Source organism: Falco cherrug, chromosome 10, assembly GCF_023634085.1.
Source record: "Falco cherrug isolate bFalChe1 chromosome 10, bFalChe1.pri, whole genome shotgun sequence".
Taxonomy (NCBI): Eukaryota; Metazoa; Chordata; class Aves; order Falconiformes; family Falconidae; genus Falco; species Falco cherrug.
Genome location: NC_073706.1, coordinates 28,256,536 through 28,279,110, shown reverse-complemented (window position 1 = coordinate 28,279,110; position 22,575 = coordinate 28,256,536). Strand labels below are relative to the sequence as shown.

The 22,575-nt window shown below is 40.4% G+C and overlaps 1 protein-coding gene across 6 annotated transcripts in view; it reads left to right on the top strand.

Moving 5' to 3' along the window:
- The window catches only part of MICAL2 (microtubule associated monooxygenase, calponin and LIM domain containing 2), a 133,039-nt gene that overhangs the window by 3,885 nt on the left and 106,579 nt on the right, over nt 1-22,575 (top strand). For all 6 annotated transcript variants that reach the window (XM_055722141.1, XM_055722136.1, XM_055722138.1 and 3 more), the window contains exon 2: nt 20,368-20,723. In XM_055722141.1, the coding sequence (XP_055578116.1) occupies nt 20,460-20,723 (264 nt within the window). In that variant the 5' untranslated portion in view covers nt 20,368-20,459. The remainder of the gene's footprint in view (nt 1-20,367; nt 20,724-22,575) is intronic.

The following is a 22,575-nucleotide window of genomic DNA, read 5'->3' as shown; positions in this document are numbered from 1 at the left end:
CGAGGTATTCCAGCACGGTACATTAGACTGTTTCCAGAAAAGATATATATTCTAAATTAAGGCTATTAAGTGTCCCACTGATTCAGTGACCATGCAGATACATAGTTAATATTGTATTGTGACACATTCTGGAAATTGCTGGGTTTATTTTTGACATGGAGAAGATGACTAAGAATAACTCTTTCATCTATGCATAGTTACATTTACAAGCAAATCAAAACTTCCCCAAAATGATCTTTAGTCATATTTAGAGTCTCAGTTCCATGAAAGGAAAAAAATTCAGACTTGTGCTTAAATCTGAGCTGCATGTGCTATCAAGCCCTCTTCCTGCTCTGAGCTCATAAACCCTTGTTCAGTGAGGGCTTATGTTTTGGGGGGGTTTGTTTCATTTTATAATCTCCCCCAGATTTTTGTCGCCAGTTTACTGTGCAGGGTGGGGGCAAGAGAAGCCCCATTCTGTCTTGGGAAAGGTAGACTCTACCGCAACACAATTTATAATAGACACTAATGCCCTAGCTTATATGTAGTTCAAGTTCTAATTATTTTCATTTCTCTGTCCCAGTCAAACTGATATAACTAGAAGGAAACTTGCATTCATTTCTTCATGCTTTTTCTTCCATCCTAGAGCTGTGATGGTAAGAGCTGGTGAGGAGGGAATAGTTATGAAGACAAGCCATGGGTTCAGAGATCACCTGCCTGTCTGGTTTTGGACACTTTGCTACATTTTGTTAACTTGTCGCCAAAAACTTTCTGTCTGGGGCCTGACTCCTTCAGGCAGATAATTTATTGAATTGTGTGATGGGAATATGTGGATTAGATTTAAACTTTTGTTCTTGTCACTGGCATCTCATCTGCATTGGTCTAGACGAACAATGCCAGTGGCTTCTCCACTTGTTGCATTCAACCAAGTGGATGTTACCACTTTGGTTTTTAAAATGACTGTGCCTGGCACCGTAAGTGTGTGTTACGGAGTTTTGTCTTTGTAAAAAGCAGGTTCATTGGGTCCATTAGTTCATGGTAAATCCTTCTCAGACCTTTTAAGCTTGCAGCTTCTTGCCTGTGTAGGCTGAGGCAGTGCCCAAGGGGGTGTTAGTGCTCATCCTTCCATGTAACTGCCATAGCCAAGCATCAAAATAGAATTTCCAAAGCCATGTGAAAATTTTGTTGGGACTATGTGGGGATGTTTTGTAATCAACTTTAAATAGTCTTATGGTAATTAAATTGCTTATCTTAACTCTTCTGCATATTTCATGGTGTGGTGTTTTTGTTGGTTTGTTTTTTTGTTTTTTTTTTTTAATATAGTATCACTTCTGAAGGAGTACATTAAAAGGCTCAGTTCAGATAACATATTTTGCTATTTTCTTACGTGAATGGGCAACTCCAATAGCCAATTGGAAGGCTTTTGAATGTTCCAAGATGTTTTTTCCTAGTCTATCATGTGTAAATTGCGTATGATGAAGGTCAGAAAAAAATCAACGGTTTTGAAAAAAGCAAAGCAGGAGGAACAAAAGACAAATTTCCCCCCCTCTTTGAGAAGGCTTAGGTTGGGCAGATAGTGGAATTGGTTTTTTGTGTGTAATCAGATAAGAGTGTACTGTAGTGACTGTAATCTGTGTTATTGGCTGAGGTGAGTCCCATCTGTTAGTGGTGTTAGGGATCTCCAGTACCCTTGGCCTCTAAACTTGAGCTCACAGGGAGCAGCACAGAAGGATTTAGAGAAACAAATGCAGTCTCCGAAGGCAGTTGCTAAAAGCAAGGGAGAAATTCATAACGCAGCACAGTGTTCTCTGCGGACACCCTTTCCAGCTGCAAACCCCCTCTGGTTAAACGTTAGCCTTAATGAACTTTGCAAGATACCGGGTAGTTTTTGGTTTCTGCTTGCCCATGAGATCAGCTTTCTTTTGTACGGGATCATCTATTGTATATGCTTGTGATCAGGCTGTTTATTATGGATTTTCATTGTGCTGTGTCACCTTGTGTTGAGCTGGGGAATAATTTTAACTAGCAGTCTGAGCTGATTAGTAGAAAACTCAGGGCTTGTGTTGTGGGAAGTACTTGGGCTTGACTTCATCGTAGCGTGTAGTCAGTGGTGATTTCTATTTATTCATTAAAAATCTTGTCATCGCTGTTTTACTCCAGCTGTGGATCTGGCACGGTATGTACTTGTATGCTTGAATCACCATTGCTCTTCTCCTGTTGGAGGCTGTAAAGGAGTGAGCATCCTGAGAATAGAACTGACTTCTCCAGGTCTCACTTCCATCCTAGCTGGACTGAAGGAACAGCTGATGGAATGTGATATTTGGGTTTGGATAATTTATGTGAATGAGTTCTCTTTCAGATCCAGACTCCTAGCCTTCTGCTCAGTATTTGGTTTTCCTCTTTCACAGGGGTTCAAATTCAAGGTGCTACAAATTCCTATGGCTGCCACCTATGCAGCCAACTGTTTCTATCAGTTCAGAAAATTAAGTAATTGCACAGCTGTAGGAACAGAAGAATATTGAAGCCTGGAGCGATTTTTCTGATTTCAGTTTTGCTTCATAGGATGAATGTAGAGTGTAGGTTCCTCCCATTTCTATCTATAGATTTTTTAAAAGTAACAGCTGACACTCCTCTGTATTTGTGTTCAGAACATTAATGTGGTTGTATGAATATCAGAAATGTGCATGTTTAAGGCTTGGAAACAAGCTCCATAAATATGAGCTATTGGTGCATATTCAAAGTGGAGTTCAGTGGATACTGAATAATATACCCTTTGCTGTAATTACTCTCTGAAACTCTGCCCTTGCACCAAGTCAATATTCGGTGTCCTAACAAATGCATTATGGAGAGTACGACTTACATAAAAACCAAAATACATCCCAACAGCAAACCTGTTAAGACACTGTCTTTCAGTTGTTCTGATGGGGGGTGTATGTGAGAAGGAAGTAGGATTAGGGTGGTTGACTTTATTTCCTGGAAATGAATAGCATATATTTTTCAGTGCATAAAACGGATATTACTCAGTTGGTGACCTGCTTCCTAGTAAAAGGGTCTTGAAGTGGGGATTGGTTTAAATCTGTTGCCTGCATTCCTGACATACGGTATTGTGTGATGCTATCTTGTCGCAGAGGCATGCAATGTGCTGTGATGTATAAATAACCCTGTGTGTCAAAGGTAATTTGAGACAATGTGCCAAATATTTAATGAAGCACTGGGTCTTGTCCTGGTACCTGGTATATATTTGGGAATAGGTATCTGAGCTGAAAGTGCAGCAGAGAGGTGATGAGTAATGTAATACTCCCCAGCACATACTGCAGAGCTACTGTGTACGGTGCAGTAAGACACAACCAGTGCTACAGGTCAGCTGCATCTTATTTGTAACTTTGATGCTTAGATAAGTGGACAGGAAAATAGGTTAATATACACTAGGCCAACCTGCTTTGTGCATGTTGAGGGGGAAAACATTGCCTTTAGTATCCTCTGTGGGGTAATTTTAGTGAATACTTCACATACCAATTTTCAAGATAAACGTAGAATAGCGTACAGAGGGGAATGGCTTTATTCCTGTGGAAGCATCACTTCTCCCTTGGAGGTGGACTTGGGGGAATGCTGACCTCGGGCAGTTTTGTGCCTCAATACTTTTGCTTTTGTGCTTAAGGTATCCTGGGCCTGTGAGGGAGATGGCTTTGGGAGGTGCAAAGCAGCAGGTGCTGGCATGGGAAGGAGGATCTGTGCTGTGCACCAGGAGCTGGGCAGAGGCCTGGGTGTAGGTGGCAGAGGTAGATGCTGGCCCCTTGCTCAGAGAAGATGGTTTCTGTCTGGCTTGCCTTGTCATCTGGGAATGAAGCTCCACAATGGGGAGTTTTCCTCTGTGTATTTATGTGGGAAAGGAGATACACAACGCCTTTATCTTACACTTGCCTATGCAAAAATGCTGAGGGGGGGGTTATATTCTTTCTCTCCATTTTCTTTTTTACTGAGGAAGAAGCTGTGATTGTTTCCTGAATGCATGCAGGTAGAGGGCTCCAGCAATATTTCTACTGCTATTTCATGACAAATTCAGAAGCTTGATAACGTCTTAAGGCCTTCTTTATGCATGCATTTTAAATATATACCACTGAGCCTGTATATAGGTATTTCTTTAGCTGCTGACAGCGAATGGATTGGTGTTATTAGTAACTTGTGCATAGAAGCATCTTCAAGCTCAGTTACAGAGTCAAAATGTTTGTCCCCCATTTATTGTATGTTCATCATGCATTAATAGAGAACAAAAGGAATTACATGGCTATTTCAGAACAAGGTGAGGCATTCTTGCACGTTGTTCACAATACTTTCCTCTTACAAAGGTAAGTCCAAGGTTCAGCCTGACATTCAATAAAATGACTCAAATGACTAAACACTGACAGAGTTTCTTGACTCAGCTTTTTCTAACGGAGCATTTATATGCATCCTTCTGATGGTCAGGTAAAGCAGGTAGCTCTACAAAGCAATGTCAATATGAAACTCTGCTCTTTGAGGTAAAGCTTTGTGGGTTCTTTGAGAAGTAAAACATTCAACAAGACATAACTGACCCAGAACTTAATAGGATACAAGTTTGTAAGGCAATCTGGCTCATTTGAAATCTCGAGCCAATAGAACTGTAAACACTGGCTTCTGGAAAATAGCTGTATAATTATTTGTCTCTTAGTTCACTGATTTCTAAGATAACTAAAGGAATGGCATATATAGTATAGCAAGTCTGCATTTGCATACAAGATCTAATTTAGAAGTAAATAATGATGTAGATACATCACAAGTGTTTTACTCTAATAGTTCTAGAGCACAAAGAGACTGTGAACCACTACTTTTCAGTTTTATTTGCTCTACTGAAGTAACATACAGAGAAGCAAAGAATGGCAAGGTTTTCCTTGTCTATCTGCCTAACTGGCTGTTGTGCAGCCAATATGCCAACACATGTGCAAAATTTATTGAAAATGTGTGAGAGAGAATTACTGGTACTTCTAAAAAGTAAAATGCAAGCTTACTTCATTACTTTGTTTGACTTCCCCACTAGGTATCAACAGACTTTGTGGGGTTGTGATCAGCACTTCTGATGAGTTCATGGAAGCCTTCATTACATTTAATTTTAATGACTGTTTCTCTAATAAGAAAAATACACCTTTGTCATGCTGAGAAGCAGCTTATGTTTTGAATCCAAGTTTTTTACTTTCCCTATGAGTTTTGTCTGTTGTCTAATATTTTGCTGGGATATTATGCCAGATACAGGGCTGAAATTAATATGTTTTTTAATTTTGGAGGAGAAGGTGAAGCCAAACAGTGTTTTCTTCCTTTGACTTATGATTTCATTAGGATTTTAAGGATTATTCTGCTTTCTTGGGTGAAGATAACCAGAAGAGAGAGCTTTTCTCTTTTCTGCCAGGTCTGGGGAATTTAAAATTAAAATTAATTGGTTGTTCTGGACCTAGTCATTAGAAACTAATATAGACAACATAAGTATTACCTCCACAATTAGAATTAAGCAAAAAAGGCAACATTTACATTAATTATTTATTTACCTTGCAGTCCTGTATTCACATGAATAGTCTGTCAAGTGTATTTGCAGTCACCTTTTTATTTTTTGAAAAAGGATCCAAATTTCTAGTATTCCTTATCCAATCCATTTAATCTTGAATAGAATATTAACAGTCATTGTCCTGTGTGAACACTTGTTTCATGTCTTGTGGTGTGTTGCTTTTTTCTTGTTAAGACTTCTTAAACTTTATTTGCAATGTTCTGTCTTTACCTGTATTTACAGATCAGTGGGAGGGGGGAGATAGAAGAAATTACCTTTATTTTCAAATGAGTGGTTGAGTATTGACATACCCGAATACATGCTTAGTCATGTGCTGTGATGCTGATGAGTTTCGCTTGGCACACCCCAGCAGATGCAGTCCCTCCCCTGTTTTCAACAGAGCCATCTTCTCAGTGGTGCAATTGTAGATGACTGGATTTGGTTTACAGCAGTGACACAGTGTAATGATAACCTTGCCAATGCTAAGGAGAGGTGGAAACAGCTGAACTTTTTGCTTGTATAGCACGTTCAAAAAATCTCACTCAAGGTACTGTGACCTGAATGTTTTGGTCAGTGTCACAAAACTGTTGTGAACTTCTGTAAGACAGTGTCAAGTGGCAGTGAGACTTGAGCCAAAGGTTCTTTCTTCTTTCTTCCACCAAAATTGTGTATTAGTTGCTCATTCAGGTTGTGTTTTTACTTTACCTTTTTTTCCCTCTCCTCTAAGCCTATATTCTAGCTTATGTTTCTGTTGCTTTTGATTACAATTCTAGCAGTAAAATTTTCAACTTTAAGTTGTGAGATGCCCTGGTGTGCAGCCTCATAGGGATCAGAAAAATAGGATGTGGGCAGTAATGCAGAGAAATCCATTTGAGAACTTTGGTAATTGTGTTGGTAACTGTTGCTAATGATCTGGGTCTTCTGTCTTGGAAATATAAACATGTTGGATTTATTGTACTTCTTAACACGTGAAGTATCTGTGCCTGTAAAGTTACAGCAGGCTGTCAGAGCCTGGACAGACTGCTCAGGGAAGGTAGTGCCTGCAAGTGCAGTGCACTTCGGCTTGCTTGGGCATTTTGTAGATCCAGGGAAGAGGAGTCACGTTAGCAGTGGCTGCGCTGAATGTCCTTGGTTGAAATCCTTGCCCCTGCCTGTCAGGCATACGCCTTAAGCAGATTTACTAATCTGACCTTTTGACCTGCTGATGATTAATAGACCTCTGCCGGAGCGCTATGAGACCTGGTTACTCTGGAGTGGCCCTGCCAGTAAAGGTCTGCCACGAGGTAAAAGGAGTAATAACGTAAGTGCAGCTGCCCCAGCTGCAAGAAGATGGGCTGTAAGAGGCCTGTGCAAAGCTGTCAGCTTCTGTTTTTAGAAAGGAAGGGTGCTTTCTGCCTGATGTTGCACTGAGTCAGTTAGGATATAGTCTGACCTGAAAATACCAAGGTGAACTGTTCATGCATTACCATACGCTGCCTGCCAAGATGCCTTGGGGAAATATGCTCTGCAAAAAGTTGATTCATAATTAGTTGATACGCTAGATATTAGGAATCCAGTGAAGTGCTGCCTTCTGCTCTTTTTTTCTGGTAATCTCCCTTAGATCCAGTTTATATATTCAAAGCACCATTTCATGTGCACATCTTATGGGCAGCAACAGAAGAGACTGTAGTGGCCACTCGTGTAACTCAGCATCTGTAACTTACACCTCTACACCTCTTACACCTCTTTTTAGTCTCCTTTTATGGCATCTTTTGTTGCAGTGAAAAAAATAAACTATTAATTGAAGAATCCTATCATGTCAATCAGAAAGCTATGAATAAAATGTTCTGAATGTTGTTGACTTGCTGCACTAGGACATCTGGTAAGCAAACACTCTGCTAGTAAGGCTTCTGAATTTTTCTGTGTGCTGGTGTTGCTCCCCCAGAGGCAGCGTGCTGGTCATGTTCAGTGGCAGGATGGGTGGTCAGCAATGGGTGGAGGTGGAAGAATCCCAGCTATATGTTGTGGGGCGAGGAAGGCTTTGGATCGTGGAGCACAAATAAGCTGTCATATGAAATACAACAAAAGAGTTTTTCATGAAAGGCTCCACATCGTTAGTGGTGGCAGGAGCCCTGAGGTATGTGCTCACAAGCCAAATGAGTGTAATATATCCTTGGAGATGTGTGTGTGGTTTTAAATGTGGCATTTTAAGGTAGCAGGTTAATCTGGCTGGATAGAAGCCCATTTTCCCTAGATGCAGACAGTGGTATGTCTGATGGACCTCCTTTGAAAGGAATTCCCTGAAGTTGATAGCATCAGTGAAAAAGTCATGCTCAGTCTGGTTTTGATAGAAACACAAGATCTGACAGCCCTCACCCTGCCTAACTGCACCAGGCACCAAATAGACATTGATGTTCAAAGCCTTTGCTGTGATAATCTGTGCTACACACAGGGGAGATTCTGGACTATTTGAACTTAATCTATTTCATGGTGATCTGTGCTTGGCAGGAATGAGGGTGGGGGTAAAAACTCTCGTGTTGTACCTTGAAGAACTGGGCTGATTCTGTGACTGTTGCAGTCACCCCCGGCTCCCTTTCTGATTTCTAAGTCAGGATTTCTGATTTAGAAATGCATTATGGAAATGTTTTGACTCGCATATGAATTTTTTTTATGGTACTGTGCCTTTTCTGTCATTTTTTTTTCTTTGGCTGCTGGTTTGAGTTTGTTTTAAGTATTATCTGGCTGTCCTGTGACTTGCATGAAAAAGGAAGCGCTGCTGCTTGAAAATTTTGCTTCCAGAGCTGATATAAATATGCTATAAACTTGTGCTATACTTCTTCCTCACCAGATTATTTCATCTGAGGTTTAGTTTGTATGTTGACTCGCCTTTTATTTTTTTTTTTTTCTTCCCACGGGGTTGAGCTCATACTACACAAATTTTATCTGTTTGGACCTGGTGTGCTAACTGTCCAAAATTTCTGGTGTAAGCCTTTTTCTCCTTCATTTTTTTTCTTCTCTCCATACAATAACTGCACAATACCTGAAACTCAATTGTGATCACATGCCTGTGGGTGCAGCATGTACTGAAGAACCTGTTTTTAACTTCAGTTCAAAATTGAAAGGGGAAATACTGCAATTTAAATGCATCGTAATTCAGCTTTTACTTCAGAAAATATCACTGTTTTTCTTTGCTTTGTGTAGTGTATCACTTGTTTATTTGCTTTGGTAATTGGAGTAGCAGTTCCAAGCAACTGTTTGGGTGGAGAAAAAAAAAAATCATGTGTCTTTAAGAAAAAAGAAGTCTGAGCTGGAAATAAAAGCTGAGGAGGAAAAACTGTACAATGGTACCTTTGAAATACTTTTTTTTTCTTTTCTCTGCCCCCACCCCAGTGCTTTACAAGGCTGAGAAGTACTACATGATCTTTAGTGGTGTTCTGCCACTTTGGGTTTTCTTTGCAGCAGAGGAGTGAATGGAGCATGAGGGTCCTTCAACTGCTCATCCTGAACCAGCATCTGTCATTGTGCTGTGATGGAGGCAGTGCCAGGATGCGGTTTGGTCCAAACACAGATGTCCAGGTCCCAACACAAATCCTTCTGCCTCTGTCTGTTTGTCCATCACCAGCCATCACGGTGCTGACACCTAGGCCAAAAGTCAGGCTCAGCTTGGCAATGGCAGAGCGAAGTGCCACATGCAGATTGCTAAGGTCTGTAATGAAATAGCTGAGAAAGCACAGAACCAGCCTTTACTTGAGTTGCACTGTTATCATGGGTTTATGACCACTCAGGGCCCCATGTCATGAGCTCCAAGGACATCCCGCTTTTGAGAGATGCTGCAACAAAGCCTATGCTGTTTTGTGCATATAGCTTTTGGGGCACTGGCTGCATTGATATTTAGTCACAGTGGTAATACAGCCACTGTATTAGGGCATTAGCTAACTCTCTATTCCAAGTAAACTAAAGCTTGATAACTGAGGTGTAGATAAAGATCTGGTTGCACATTTCAGTGAAATAAAACCAGTACTGTTTAGCTGTATGCAAAACAGAGGGAGAAACTTGTGCTGATATAGAACTGGGAGAAATCCAAGATAATACAAGGTCTTGGGCACAGTAAAGCAGCTTTTTTTTTTTTAAATCATATTTGTAAAGTGGAAAACTTAACAATATTTCCTTTGTGAATAGCTTGCATCCACAAATCTTTCTCTTCATCCTTTTTCTGATAGTCAATTCTCTGTTTTCCTTCTTCATCTCTGTAAGCTGTGGATATTAAAATTGTTCGAACTACATATGAAGGAACTGTAATAAAGGAACACATCTTCATGTTTTCACTTAGTTTGCTTTATGTAAGTACATTGGATGAATGGAATTTGAGTTTTCTTCCGATCAGAAGTTGAGTAAAAACTTTCAGTATCCTGACAGTTCCCTTTCACCAGTTCCTGCTCTTCCCAGTGCTGGCACGGTGAGGGATGAGCACAGTGCTGGGGTGTTGGGCTGTGTGAGCTCAGCCACAGGGACCACGCAGGGGCCATGGGCAGCATGTGGCAGCTGGGGTGAGGGCACAGCCAACCCACGGCTTCCCTAGCGTGGCCCTGGGGGTCTGGCAGCACTAAGGCACTGGCCGGCGGGCATCCAAATGGGTGGTGGAGGCTGGGCTATGCTAAAGCAAAACCAAATTGACCCAAGATGTTTCTGTAAACCACTTACTTTCCTAAATTGTTGTTTTCTTTAACAAAGCCAGCTCTAAACAGGACTTCGTTGTACCAGGCGCTCTAAAACCCAGAACTAGTTCATCCTTTCTCTATCTGAAAATTACAGACTGTTTGAGAGTTGAGGCGCTGAAGCAGCTTCCCTTCCTGCAGTTGCAGAAAGACACAGCTGAAAGAAATGTGGTGCCTTTTAATCTATTCTGGTACTGCAAACTTTATGTTCAAGTAAGCAACATGTAGTCACCACATGGCATCATTTCAGGATTCCCAAACAGCCGTAGCTGTTACATGTAAACTCATGTTAGTATATGGGAATGAAATGGTAGCAGTGTCTTAAAATGTTCTTGGTATGTCTAACATAGCAGTGATGTTTTTGCACTAACACATGCTCAACTCCCTAAAAGCACTGCTATTGTGGACTTTCAGATATGTATGTGTTAATGTTGGCCATGGCCATAGCAATTTTCTTTAAGAAATTTTGAATCTTCTATGTAGTAAAGCAAATATTAGGACTAGATGACAGTGAGAAAAGTAAGTTCTTAGAAAAATGCACATGGTTCTTTGCCTTGGCACTTTAGAATTGCCTGCATTCCTGCAGTGTCTGCTGCTTACAGTGAAATACAGGTATGTGGAAAAATAAATTTTCCAGATGAAAGAATGACTAATGAAAAGCCTGATGGTAACATCTTCTACATATTTAAGCATAGGTCATTTTGCCTCATGGAAGCAAATGGCCAGTGTTGCATAAAGACTTTAATGTGAGAAGGCGCATCCACCTCTGAACTTCAATGTTGTTGACAGGTCTGACGTAGAGGGTTTAAAACTCAGGCTTTTAGAACCAGCCTGTGTGATGAGCAATTACTATTAAGAAGTGCTTTTTTTGGTGTTTCACATTTTCTAGTAAACTTTTCTGTGCTGGAAAAGATGAATCACAATTGAATTTTGACTATACCTCAGCTTGCCTTGTGAAAACAGTGATGTGTTTGTCATCTCTCCTATTATTGGTTAATGGTGTTCCAACTGTTGGTTTGTTTGTTTTGGGTTTTTTTTTAATGGATTTCCCAAAACTAATGTTTCAAGATTTATTTTGTTGTTTGAGAGGATTTTTCTGCAGCAGAAATGGATGATGTTTTTGTAACTCTCCGGGAATCTTTTTTTGGGTTGTTTTTCTTCATTTTTTGGGAAGTCAAGGCTGAGAGAGGGTAGAAATTGTGCTGCACGTTTTCTTCCAAAAATACTGTCAGCAGCAATTTTTTCTAGTTTCTTCTGGTAACTATGGGTCCAGTTTACAAGGACAAAAAAAAAAAAAAAAAAAAAAGGGAAACAGATATAAAGCAATCCCTGTAGCTTTCTTTTTGTCTTCCCATGTAAATGTTCCCTGGAGCAGAGTTAGATGTTTAACCTAAATTTTCTGGTTTTCCACCACCCTCTGGCTGACTTGTCTGGTTGCGGCTTCACAGTTCTCCACTGTCACTTAATGGCTGGTTTTTGACAGTGAATTGACATTACTCTGACAAAGGAGCCCATCATTCATGACTCAAAACTGTTGGTTTTTTTTTTTTTTAAAATATTCCTTTTCTCTTCCTTTAACTTATTTGTGGTTCCCATGGATTTCAGTGTGACTAATAACATTAATACCCCAGTAAGCCTCAGGAAGTATCGTGTGCTAGCTTGCATTAAAAAAATCATAACAGTGGAATGTGTTGATTCCTAAAAGCATGTGTATATGCATATGAAATATTGCCCAGAATGTTTTATTTCTTTGATACTGGCAACGCGGTACCGTCTGTGTTTTCAGTGGATTAATCCTGGTTACTGATCTGGAAGTCTGATGTCTACAGATGAGGGCCATCATGAGCTCTGCCAAGTGAATTACTGTGACCTGAAGCCCTTGGGGTCTTGCAGCCCTCGTGCTGGCTGTTTATTCCACCCGTTCAGTTCTTGGGTAATTGCCACAGCCCAAATAACGAGAGGGAAACATACTGGAGAGAAGACATGTAACCAGAAATCCACTCTTGGAAAGATAATCTGAAACCTACATGCCAAAAGTTCTACAGAGTATTCTGTGAAAGCTAACACTGGTGCTGTTCTTTTTCTTCCCCACAGACACATCCTGGGCAGTTTACTTCAGTACAGCCATAATTTCATATTTTTGCTTAAAAAATTTCAAACAAATATTAATTTCCTTTCTCACAGAAATCCTGACGGGAAAAAGACGGTCTATTTTGGTATTCTCTGTTCTCTGGTCCCTCACTGCAAGGCACTTTCTGGTGTCTCCAGCTGATGTCTTTGGGTAGTTTTCAGTTTGAGTAGCAGCAGTGCTGGCCACGGTTCTCTGCTCCATAGCCCCTCTGGGTCAAGAGCGGCCGCAGCGGGGGAACAGGCTCTATCTGGGCATAGGGTGGCTCCCAGCTGGAAAGAGCACAAGGCACCGGTACCGGTGGCCCTGGTTACCCCGTGGTCCCTGCGGGGGGCCTCCAGCTGCCTGGAAATGTGGTGGCACTGCCAGAGGCCTTGGCAGGCTCACGTTGCTGTGTCAGTTCACAGCCTGTCTTGCCGCTCCATCCTTCTGGATTATCCCTATTCGCAAAGTGTCATGAATCAACATTATTCCTATGATTGCTGACTAGGAGAGTCTGCTTTTTCCTGGTTCATGCATTTGTTCTTTTTTCATGGTGTATTTACCTCCATAATTATGTCCCCATGCATACAAAGGGAAAGCTGTACTAGAGGAACTGCTGCTGCCAAATGTGGCTCAATTTTGTTGGTATAGCTGCATCTATACCAGGGATTTTGCTGACATGGCTCTGTCAGCTAGTGGGTATGCATTTTTTTCATGTTCCTCACAGCCACAGTTATGCCAGCTAAGTTTTCCCTGTGACCTGGGGTGTGGAGCAGAGAGGAGGATGCAGGACAGTGAGAAGGGAGTGGGATGTCAAAGCTCCTGCTGGCAGCCAGGCAGGAGTGGTGCTGAGCTTCCTCTCCATCATCTTCTCATGTCGTCCACCCCTGCTTGATGCACCCTCCCTGCTGCCTCTTTGCTGGATGTGATTTTGGTAATTGTAAATAGGATATTACTTGCTCTCTGAATTAGTCTGGCCCAATGTCCTAACATCCTATTAAAGTAGAAAATCTAATGCTGATCAAAAAACAACCAACTCGCTGCCTGTTCTGTGATTAACTTTTATATCTCTGCTGTTCCAGTTTGTGAGCTTGAAATTGCAAGTGTCACTATAGGAAAAGCAAGGCAGGATTTTCAAAGAGCTTAAAGTTGGCCCTTTTGTTTTCACTGACAGTATTTTCATAACATCTTTCTAACTTAAATAACAGGTGCCTTTTCTTAAAAAGTACTTACTTGCTGGTTGATGTTATCATTATGGTATACTTTTTTTTCCTTTGCTCTTGTGATCCTAACCTAGGAAAACATCAGCATAAACTTTCTAGTGTTGTTTATATTGTGCTTCTAATCTACTTTAACAGAGCTGAAAAATGTTCTTTCTTGTAACCAGTCTAAACAAGAGTCAGGTTTTAATATCTTGTTTATATGTAACATTAACCCCTAATGACTGTGGCCTACTCGTCTACAGGTAGCTTCGAAGCTGCAGACTATAAGGAAACTTGGGACTTTCTAATATCTAATAGAGCTTTTAACACCCTTGTTAGAAATAATAAGTTTTAAATACCCACTGTAACCTGCACAGAATAATAATTGGGCTAGAGAGATTTTTCCTTAAAAACACTGGCCTTAAAAGTTTAGAGTTACAATTTCCAGTGGTAAAGGTACAACACCATTACTTTAAAAAAGGAAAATGTCTTTATTTTACAACTGCTCAGAAATGAATCAGTATTGCTCTGATGGTAGTTTAAGTATATGCTGCATACAGACGCCTGGAAAACTATGTATTGTCATTCATTTGAAATACTTGTGCCTGTGCTTTGCAAAATGAGCATCCAGGGGTGTCAGTGATGCTCACAGGGCAGGGCTTCCTGTGCAGGCGGCAGGATGGTGTGAACCCTGTCATTGCCAGTTTTCTGTTCTGTGTTATCTGAAATCTGGGTTGCAAGAGCAGCCATAAGGCAAAGCTAGCACAGCATGCCTTGGGCCTGCTGGCAGCTGTGGCAGGGGCAGATGTTTGAGCCCCCATCTCTGGGGTTTATGCATGTGGATCCTTGGGCAGCATCCCATCCCTGCTTTACCCACACCAGCGCTGTATGTGTGCATGAATGGAGACATAGGCAAACTGCTGGCTTATGCGGTTGATCTCATTTTACTTGTCAGTGTCTTAGTGTATTTCCGCAGTAAAACTGAAAAGCACAGACCAATAACATCAAGAAACAAACTGGAATATTTTTAAAGCTTTTGACTTTAAAATGTGTGGAATGTGAAATAGTCTGTGTGGTAGATACAATGAGCTATCCGTAGGATTTTATTTTTTCCTTCCTGTGAATATATCTAAAATATTCACTGTAAACTGTTAGTGTACTCATGTACATGCTTCCAGCTATATTTTATTGTAGGGTGATTCCAGATGTAGCAGGTTAAATTGGCAGAGCAGCACTTGTTGGAAGGCTTATGTTTGAAATGTCTCATATAACTTTGGCAAAACAAGCTGATAGCATGTACGGTAACCTTGTAAGTTCATAGGCACAGAGTGTCTCAGTAGGAACTGTTTTGAATTCCATACTTGGCCTGAAAAGTTATTTTGCAGGAGTTCTGTGGAAGTCAGCTTTTTATAAAAATACAGAAGAGTAATCTGGCTGTTTATAAAGGGACTGTTTGCAAGGCTTTGTTCAGAAGCGATTTCTGTTCATTGATGTTGCTGTTAGGATTGTGCATCTTAAGAAATATAGGTTTTATTGGTGACAAATAGAAAACAAGTATTTTAGGCAAATGTGCTCTTGTGTTTTTTAACTACTTTTAAAAGCAAAGGAAGGGAGAGCTTCAGTTGTTACCAGAATCACATTTAAATTTTTTTTTCTTTTATGTCACTTCTAGGAAAACATGCAAAAAACCCACACCACGAAACCCCTATGTTTCCTCCAGATAGAAATATTTATATTTACAATGGTCACTATGAAAACAGTGCCTAATGTGAGTAGAAACTAAGTTGAAAAACCTAGAAGGTCCTGTAACGCAGCCAATCTCACTTGCAAATTTCACTTATTTTAATGGTATTAAGATTTTAGACACTTATGTCAGGGAAGAGACAGCAGAAATACTTTTACTACTGGTGAAGAGGAAGGGCCAAAGTAAATGATTATTACACATGCTGCAGAATCCAGTCTTTTATTTCTGTTGATATTTCTAACCTTAAGCAAACAATAGATGTATTGTATCCTGTGTGCCAGACTGAAGTCTCAATAAAAGAATTTATTCTCTGTAAACATGGCAGAATTAGAGCTGTACTGAAAATGGAATCAGGATTAGTAGTATTGAAATGCAAGGAATTTAATTCTTTTCCGATCTCCCCGAGGAGCATGTTCTCAAATATTAGAATCGAAGCATTACGAGGCTAAGGATGGGCTTAGGTCCTGCAAGTTTGAATTAAAATTAGGTTTGTTCTCTCTCCAGTGGGGCAACTAAACCAAAAAACATCTTTAGCTTTTGAGTATACTACCTCAAAACACCACTGACAAGCAATTTACATGGTACTGCTGTCAAAAATTTAAGTTATTTTCATTTAATGACTCCTATATATCAACTTTATTGCTTGCTCTATTATGCTGAAAGACTTCATGTGCAAATGTGAACCAGCTCCATACATTCATTTAGCTAGAGATAATTAACGGAATTACCCTGACAGTGGAGACACTTTTTTCAGTATTCTCAAAATGATCTGCAGTAACAGAGCTTGTTTCACGGACAGGAAATATCAGCTGAAACAGAAGACATTTGCGTTCACATGTATACATCTGTACCTGCACCGCTGCTTTAATTTCTGCTTTCTCCCTGTCCCTTTTCCACTGCTTTCCTTTAAGTTGTAATAAGATTTTCACTTTCTCCTTGGGTAGCTACCAGGCACGAACACCACTTCTCAGATTTTCTTATCTGACATACTTATTTGCCCCTGACGGGAGGCAGAAAGGAGGCTGGGCTAACTTACTACAGCAGAAGAGATCATCCAAATGCAACCCTTCTTCTTCCCAGTCTCTGCACTTTGCATCTGGGACCCCTTCAGAGACTCCTATAATACCATGGGAAGCTGTGTGGAAGGCCAAATTCTTGTAATACATCGTGTGTGGGACCTAAAATGAGAGCTCTTGTGAGCTGTGAATCTAACCCATGGATGCTTCAGTTTTGACTTAAAAGAACTGTTTCTCCAGACTATTTCCTCCTCTCTAATTCTCTTGCTTTCTGTAGCCCAAAATTTTATTGGGCTCTGTGGCACTTCAGTAAAGTTTCAAATAAATTTCATTATATTTTTGGATTGTGCTTCCAGAGGAAGTTCAATGGTCACTTTGAAAAACATAGTTTGCAGTTTCAGCATCAATACTTGACTTGATGAGACTTTTGAATGTGTATTTCATCCCTAGAGTGTTCTAGATGGTGAAGGAAGAAAAAGGGTAAATGGTAGCACTCTAAGAGCTCAAGTATTTCCCCAAACACCGGGGTTTTTTTGTTTGTGGGGTGTTTTTTTTCTGCTACAGGTAAGCAGTTCGTGTTGCCTCTTAAGTCTTTGACATAGTTACAGAACAGGAAACTTGGATTATAGTTACGAATTACTCTATTCAACTTTTTGTCCGGTTTATTGCATTTTCTAGTGAGCTGTGTACAATAATGCAGTGAAATATTGGTGCCTCCTCAGAAAAAACCACATGCTTTTCCATGAGCCGCATATACTTAGAGCACCTCCTTCCTCTCTGTCATCTGTCAACACAATGTTCATGCCAAAAAAAAGAGAAAAAAAAAAACCCTGGTGTTTCCAGCAAGCCAGAAACCCCAGTAACCAAAGTCTCCTGTCTCATCCTGCCTTTTTGACCACAAAATGTGGCTTTCTTGGAGAACATGACCTCTGGCACAGCAAGGAGAAATGCTTCATAAGTGAGCAAATGTCTCTTCTGAGATGCCATTCCACAGCTTTTTGGTGTGAACAAGGTAGCAGTGTTTTGGAAGTCCATGAGTAGATTTTGTGCCCGGAAAGAATAGTCTCAATCCTGGCTTTGTGGTGTTGGAGGAGGGAAGTTCTAAGGCTGGGGAAGTTGTCCTTCCCAGCTGCTTTCTTCGCCAAAGAAGCAAGACAGGCAGAGGAAGCCTAGGCCTGCTGTGTGTGTGTGCATATGTGTGCAACACCTGCTTCCACTGGTTTAGCATCATGCTAAAAATGTCTTTCTGCCCTTCCCTTTGCCTGCAGTGGCTTCTGCTGACCATCTCTTCTGTATTCTCACCGTTATCAGCCCTGGCACGTGCTGCTATTCCTCTTTGGTTGGTTCAGATATGGCTCTACTCTTTCAGCTTTTCTCTTCCCACCCCTCCACCCTGCCTCCCTTCCTTCCTGGATGGAAACAGCTGAGGCTATAAAAATCTCCTATCTGTGAGCAGAAAAGATATTAAATTAAAGAGCTTGCAATTAGACCTAGTTATCAATTATGCTGGAGTTAACTTTTAAGGATATTTGTGTTACATGAACATGATAACAGTCTTGTGGTGAGCTAATGAAAACAATGGAGAGGAAGTTTTGGTTTATAGCTATTAAGTCGGTCAAAGTCTTTGGTAGCACTGAAGCAGTAGCAATCTGAGTTCATAGCGATTAAGAAAACCCGATTTGGCTGCCACTCCCTTAGCTGAAATGTCCAAAGTGCAACGTTTCACTGACACTTCCCCACTCCCTGAGCAGCTATTCATAATTATTTTGAGATAGAAAAGCCAAAGTATTTTTCTTTTATTATAAAAAATAGCTCAGGTGGGTATGGAAGTCAGGTAAAGTAAGTGTTTATCCTTGATTTTAATTTCTTTTTCCAATGGGTCTCAAATCCTGGGGTGCCTGTATCTCAAGCTGTTTAAGCCATATTATAGCATCTCACAGTGTGCTGGTGCTATCTTTGGTCGCCCTGTGTTGCCTTCCCCTTGCAATAGCACTCATATGTGAAGCTTAAGCCCAGACATACGTCAGCCCCTCAGTGTGGCAGCCTCCTGCCTTTCCCCTTCCCCCAGGAACTTCTGGATCTATTGGCCAGTTTTAGACTGACCCAAAGCCTGCTGTGTGGTTCTGCGTTCCCAGAGCTGGGACTGGTGAGGGTAATGCTGGGCCCCCCTTGCACCCATACCAGGGTAACCAGAGGTGGCCAGGCTTCCTTCTCCTGGCATATAAGTGTTGGTTTGCTCATTAATCCCTGAGGACTTGAACCTGGAAAGGTGCTGGATCTCCTGAACTCCTTTTGAGTCAATGGGAGTTCATGGCACTCAGTTTCTTGACAAATTAGACCTTCTGGAAGTCGGGGCATATAAAATGTTTGTGCTTTTACCTCACAAAGCCACAAAGCTCTTCAGAAAAGGGCACAGAGCATACTATAAATGAAGTATTCAGAGGGGAAAACAAAAATTTCCTGACTTATTCTTGGCACCAAATATTTAATCATGACATTTGGTCTAAGAAAATGTACAAACTCTCAACATTGCCAATTTATTTTACCCACAAACCAACAACAGACTGATGATATGCACACAAAGGTTATTTATTTTGAGTGCAGCCAGGGAATGTAAGTATTCCAAATGCTTCCTTGTATCTCCCCATGGGATCTCTTTAATAAGTTGCGTAATATTTTTCTGTATTAGAGGATTGTAAGATAGACACGGTAAGTCTCTTCACTTAAATACACTGGTTGTTTTCTCTTTTCTTCTTTGAAGGAAATGGAAGCAGAGAATGAATAGTTTGTGAACAGTTTTAAATTAAAAAGCCTAACTTCAAAGGCCTTTCTAACAATTTATTCTAAAACTATCAGCCAACAGATGATGTTCCAAGCAAAATAACTAATTATGTGGGAGGTTAGGCAAGCATTGATTTAGTTTTTGGTTTCTTGGACTGGTAGATAATTCTTTAATAACAAGAGAAAGAATACATGACTTAAATATCTGGACTTTTGTCCACATAGACCCTCTTCTGAGGACAAGTTCATACATAACCTGTTAGAATTTTCTTGGAAGATGTGAAAGCCACTTGGATCTTTTCTGTGGACCTTGGCTGACTCTGAGACGCTCCCCATTAGAGATTGAGAGCAAGGTTAAGGAAGGATAAGGGAGTGCCACAAGAAAAGTATTTTAGTTCTTTCAAACTTAAGTTAATGTAGAATAGCGTTGCTTTTACAGAATGTAAGGGTAGTTATCTGGGATATCAGGCACAGTTTGACAACGATCATGTTACTAGGAAAAGCCAATGGGGCTTAGTGGGCCAAACATAATTTCTTTATATCATTAGCACATGACAAGTAAGACTCCAAACACATAACTTTAGCGTTTAACATGTGGAGACATGGAGATAAGATTCCTTTCTATGCACTAAAGCATCAAACCCTTTCTCATTTTGGCAAGAGAGTTAGAAAAAGGGGAGCTCTGTGGTTACTTGTTTTCTGTTGATTTTTTTTTTTTCAGTTCTGGTGTAATGTGTGATAATGTTTCTGCTTAGCCTGTTTTGTGCATTTGCTTGTGGCAAGTGACTGTGCCAGTTCTAAATTGCTCTGGCTAAGCTGCACTCTTGGCCCTAGCTTGTGCAATGGGGGAAAATTCCCTCAAATAGTGTTGACTTTTGGCTGCAGGTTTCTAAGAATTCTTAAGACCAAAACGTTACCAGAGGTGTACTTGCTGTGACAATAAACTCTGCTTGTGAAGAGCATCTGGACATCTGGTTTTCCTTCATCTATTATCTCGTACTTACCACTGAATAAAAATTAAAGAAATCCTCAGGCTGTCAGTGAAGATGGTTGTTTTAGAAGCAGTAGCTTTCAGTTTATAGGGGTTTTATAACAGTTTTTGTGAAGTACATACCATGACAGCACAAGTCTTGTTTGTTTGTAACACTTGGATGCCACTATGAAGTTTTTGTACCTGGTTGTCCAGTTGCCATATGCTGTGTTTTTATATTCATATTGGATATGCAGTTTGTGGGTTTGATTTCATTAGGCAGAACCTGCTTTAACATGACCTGTCTTTGTCTTTTCTAGGAGTAACATGCTTGGAAGTACTTGGTAGGGTGGATCACCTGTACCCCAGCACGAGAGCTCCAGTTTAATACCTGTCAAACACTTCTCGGAACATGGGGGAAAACGATGATGAGAAATACAGTCAAGCTGGCCAGATATTTGAAAACTTTGTACAAGCGTCAACATGCAAAGGTACCATTCAGGCCTTTAATATTCTCACTCGCCAACTTGAATTAGATCCTTTGGACAATAGAAACTTCTACACCAAACTGAAGTCAAGAGTGACCACATGGAAGGCCAAAGCTTTGTGGAACAAGCTTGATAAAAGAGCGAGTCATAAAGAATATAAACGCGGAAAATCCTGTATGAACACTAAGGTAAGTGGAGTTCACTTTTGGATTTCATAGCTTAGAATCTTTTAAACTTGTTTTTCTACAGAAGCAAGGTTTCTACCATCATATGCAATATGTCCATTCATGTAACCTTCCCTTTAATATACATTTTGGAAACTATGGCTGATATCAACTGATTCTGACAAATTTTCAGGTATTTTTGTTCTGCAAGCTTTGTGGAAACACACAGCATGTAAGAGTGATCCTAAAAGCACCCTGCTTTACAATCTGCCTCCATCATGGCAGAAACGTTTTTTGCCCTCTTTAGATGTCAGTGTCAATCACACATAAGATGTAAACTCATGAGGCACTAGGCTTCATTTATTCCAGGCTCACAATAACTACTTGCTTTATTAAACAGGTTTTTGCAAGGTGCAAATCGTAGCATCTACAGCAGGCTCCTCAGTTTGCTGCTTGGTACATCCTGTAAGAGAGCGGGGCTGGCCAAACGTGTTTCGACAGCAGTTCCTAAACTGTTCTGTGGGAAGTGCTGCTTGGGGAGGTCTGGAGATCTGTCTTTGTCACCTAGCATTGGCTCTAGTTGCTTAACAACAGCAAAAGAAAATCCTGCACTACTTATGGATTTAAATAGTTTCCTGTAACTGCTTTTCTGCAAGCAGAATGCGGGTAATTGCTATGTGGTAGTTACTGAAGGAGATGGTCTGCTTGATTGTGGAAAGGACAGGAAATTATCTTCTCTTCAGCAGAGCATGCAATACCATATTTTGGTAGAGCAAACCACTGAACACTGATATAAATCTTGTTGACAACATTGTACAAAATATTCTACTTCATGCCACTTGTTTCATCTAGCTATCACAGAGTGTTTTTAATAGCTTTGTCTCAGAGCAATTCACTTATTTACTGCCAAGTGACAGTGAAAAGTTGCCCCAAGAAGGGTAAGTTTTAAGAAGCTGCTTGACCATTTAGAGGTAGAACAGAGCAGGGAGGGCACGCTGCAGGGTAACTAGACACCAAGCCGTGGAGGACATCTTAATCAAAAAACTGTCACTGAGGTGTTATTTTGTGGACTCAGTAGACAGGCAGTGTTGAAAGTCTCTTCTTGTTTGCATCATTGCATTGAAACTTCTCAAAAGCATTAGGGAGAAGGACACCATGTTACTTTCGGTACATATAGAGGCCTCTAGTTTTATTTATTCTTTTTTAATAAGCGCCCAATGATTATTAACATTTTCTAAGGTAATAAATGTCCTTACTGTACTACAGTTTTATTTAGAAAATGAAGAGTGCCATTACAGCTATTTGCACTGTTTTCCTGACAGCCTGTTTTTCATTTTCCTTTTTTCCTTTTTGACCTGTGCTTCCTTCCTCCCTTTTGTTCTTTTGAAAAGTCCTTGAATGTATGTCATTGAGTGTCTTTGTGATGAAAACAGACAGGAAAGGGAAGGAATGAGAAAGTGTCTGATGATTAACAAATTATAGGAGATACTCCACATGTGTCTCACCTACATATACAGACCCGGGTCTAAATGTCCATGGTTAGTTTGAGGAAGTATTCACAGCACTTTTTTAAGTGGTTTTAAGACCCATGTGAAATACAAAAATGAAGTAGTCCTCTCTCAATTGTGACATTACAAAGCCAGAGCCTGGTTCTGCAAAGTTCTTAAGAAAAGTGATTAATTTTTATATATGGTGAGAAGACACATGGAAAGCGGTTGGTACATAAAATACAGCCTGTGTAATGCTTTACAAAGTTGCCGAGCAGGAGGCTAATGAACACCTTCCGCAACGTTGAAAGTATGGTATTACTACTCTTTGAGAATAAAGATTTATTTTTAGTGGCATGGTCTAAGTTGTTTGCAGAAATTAATGGACA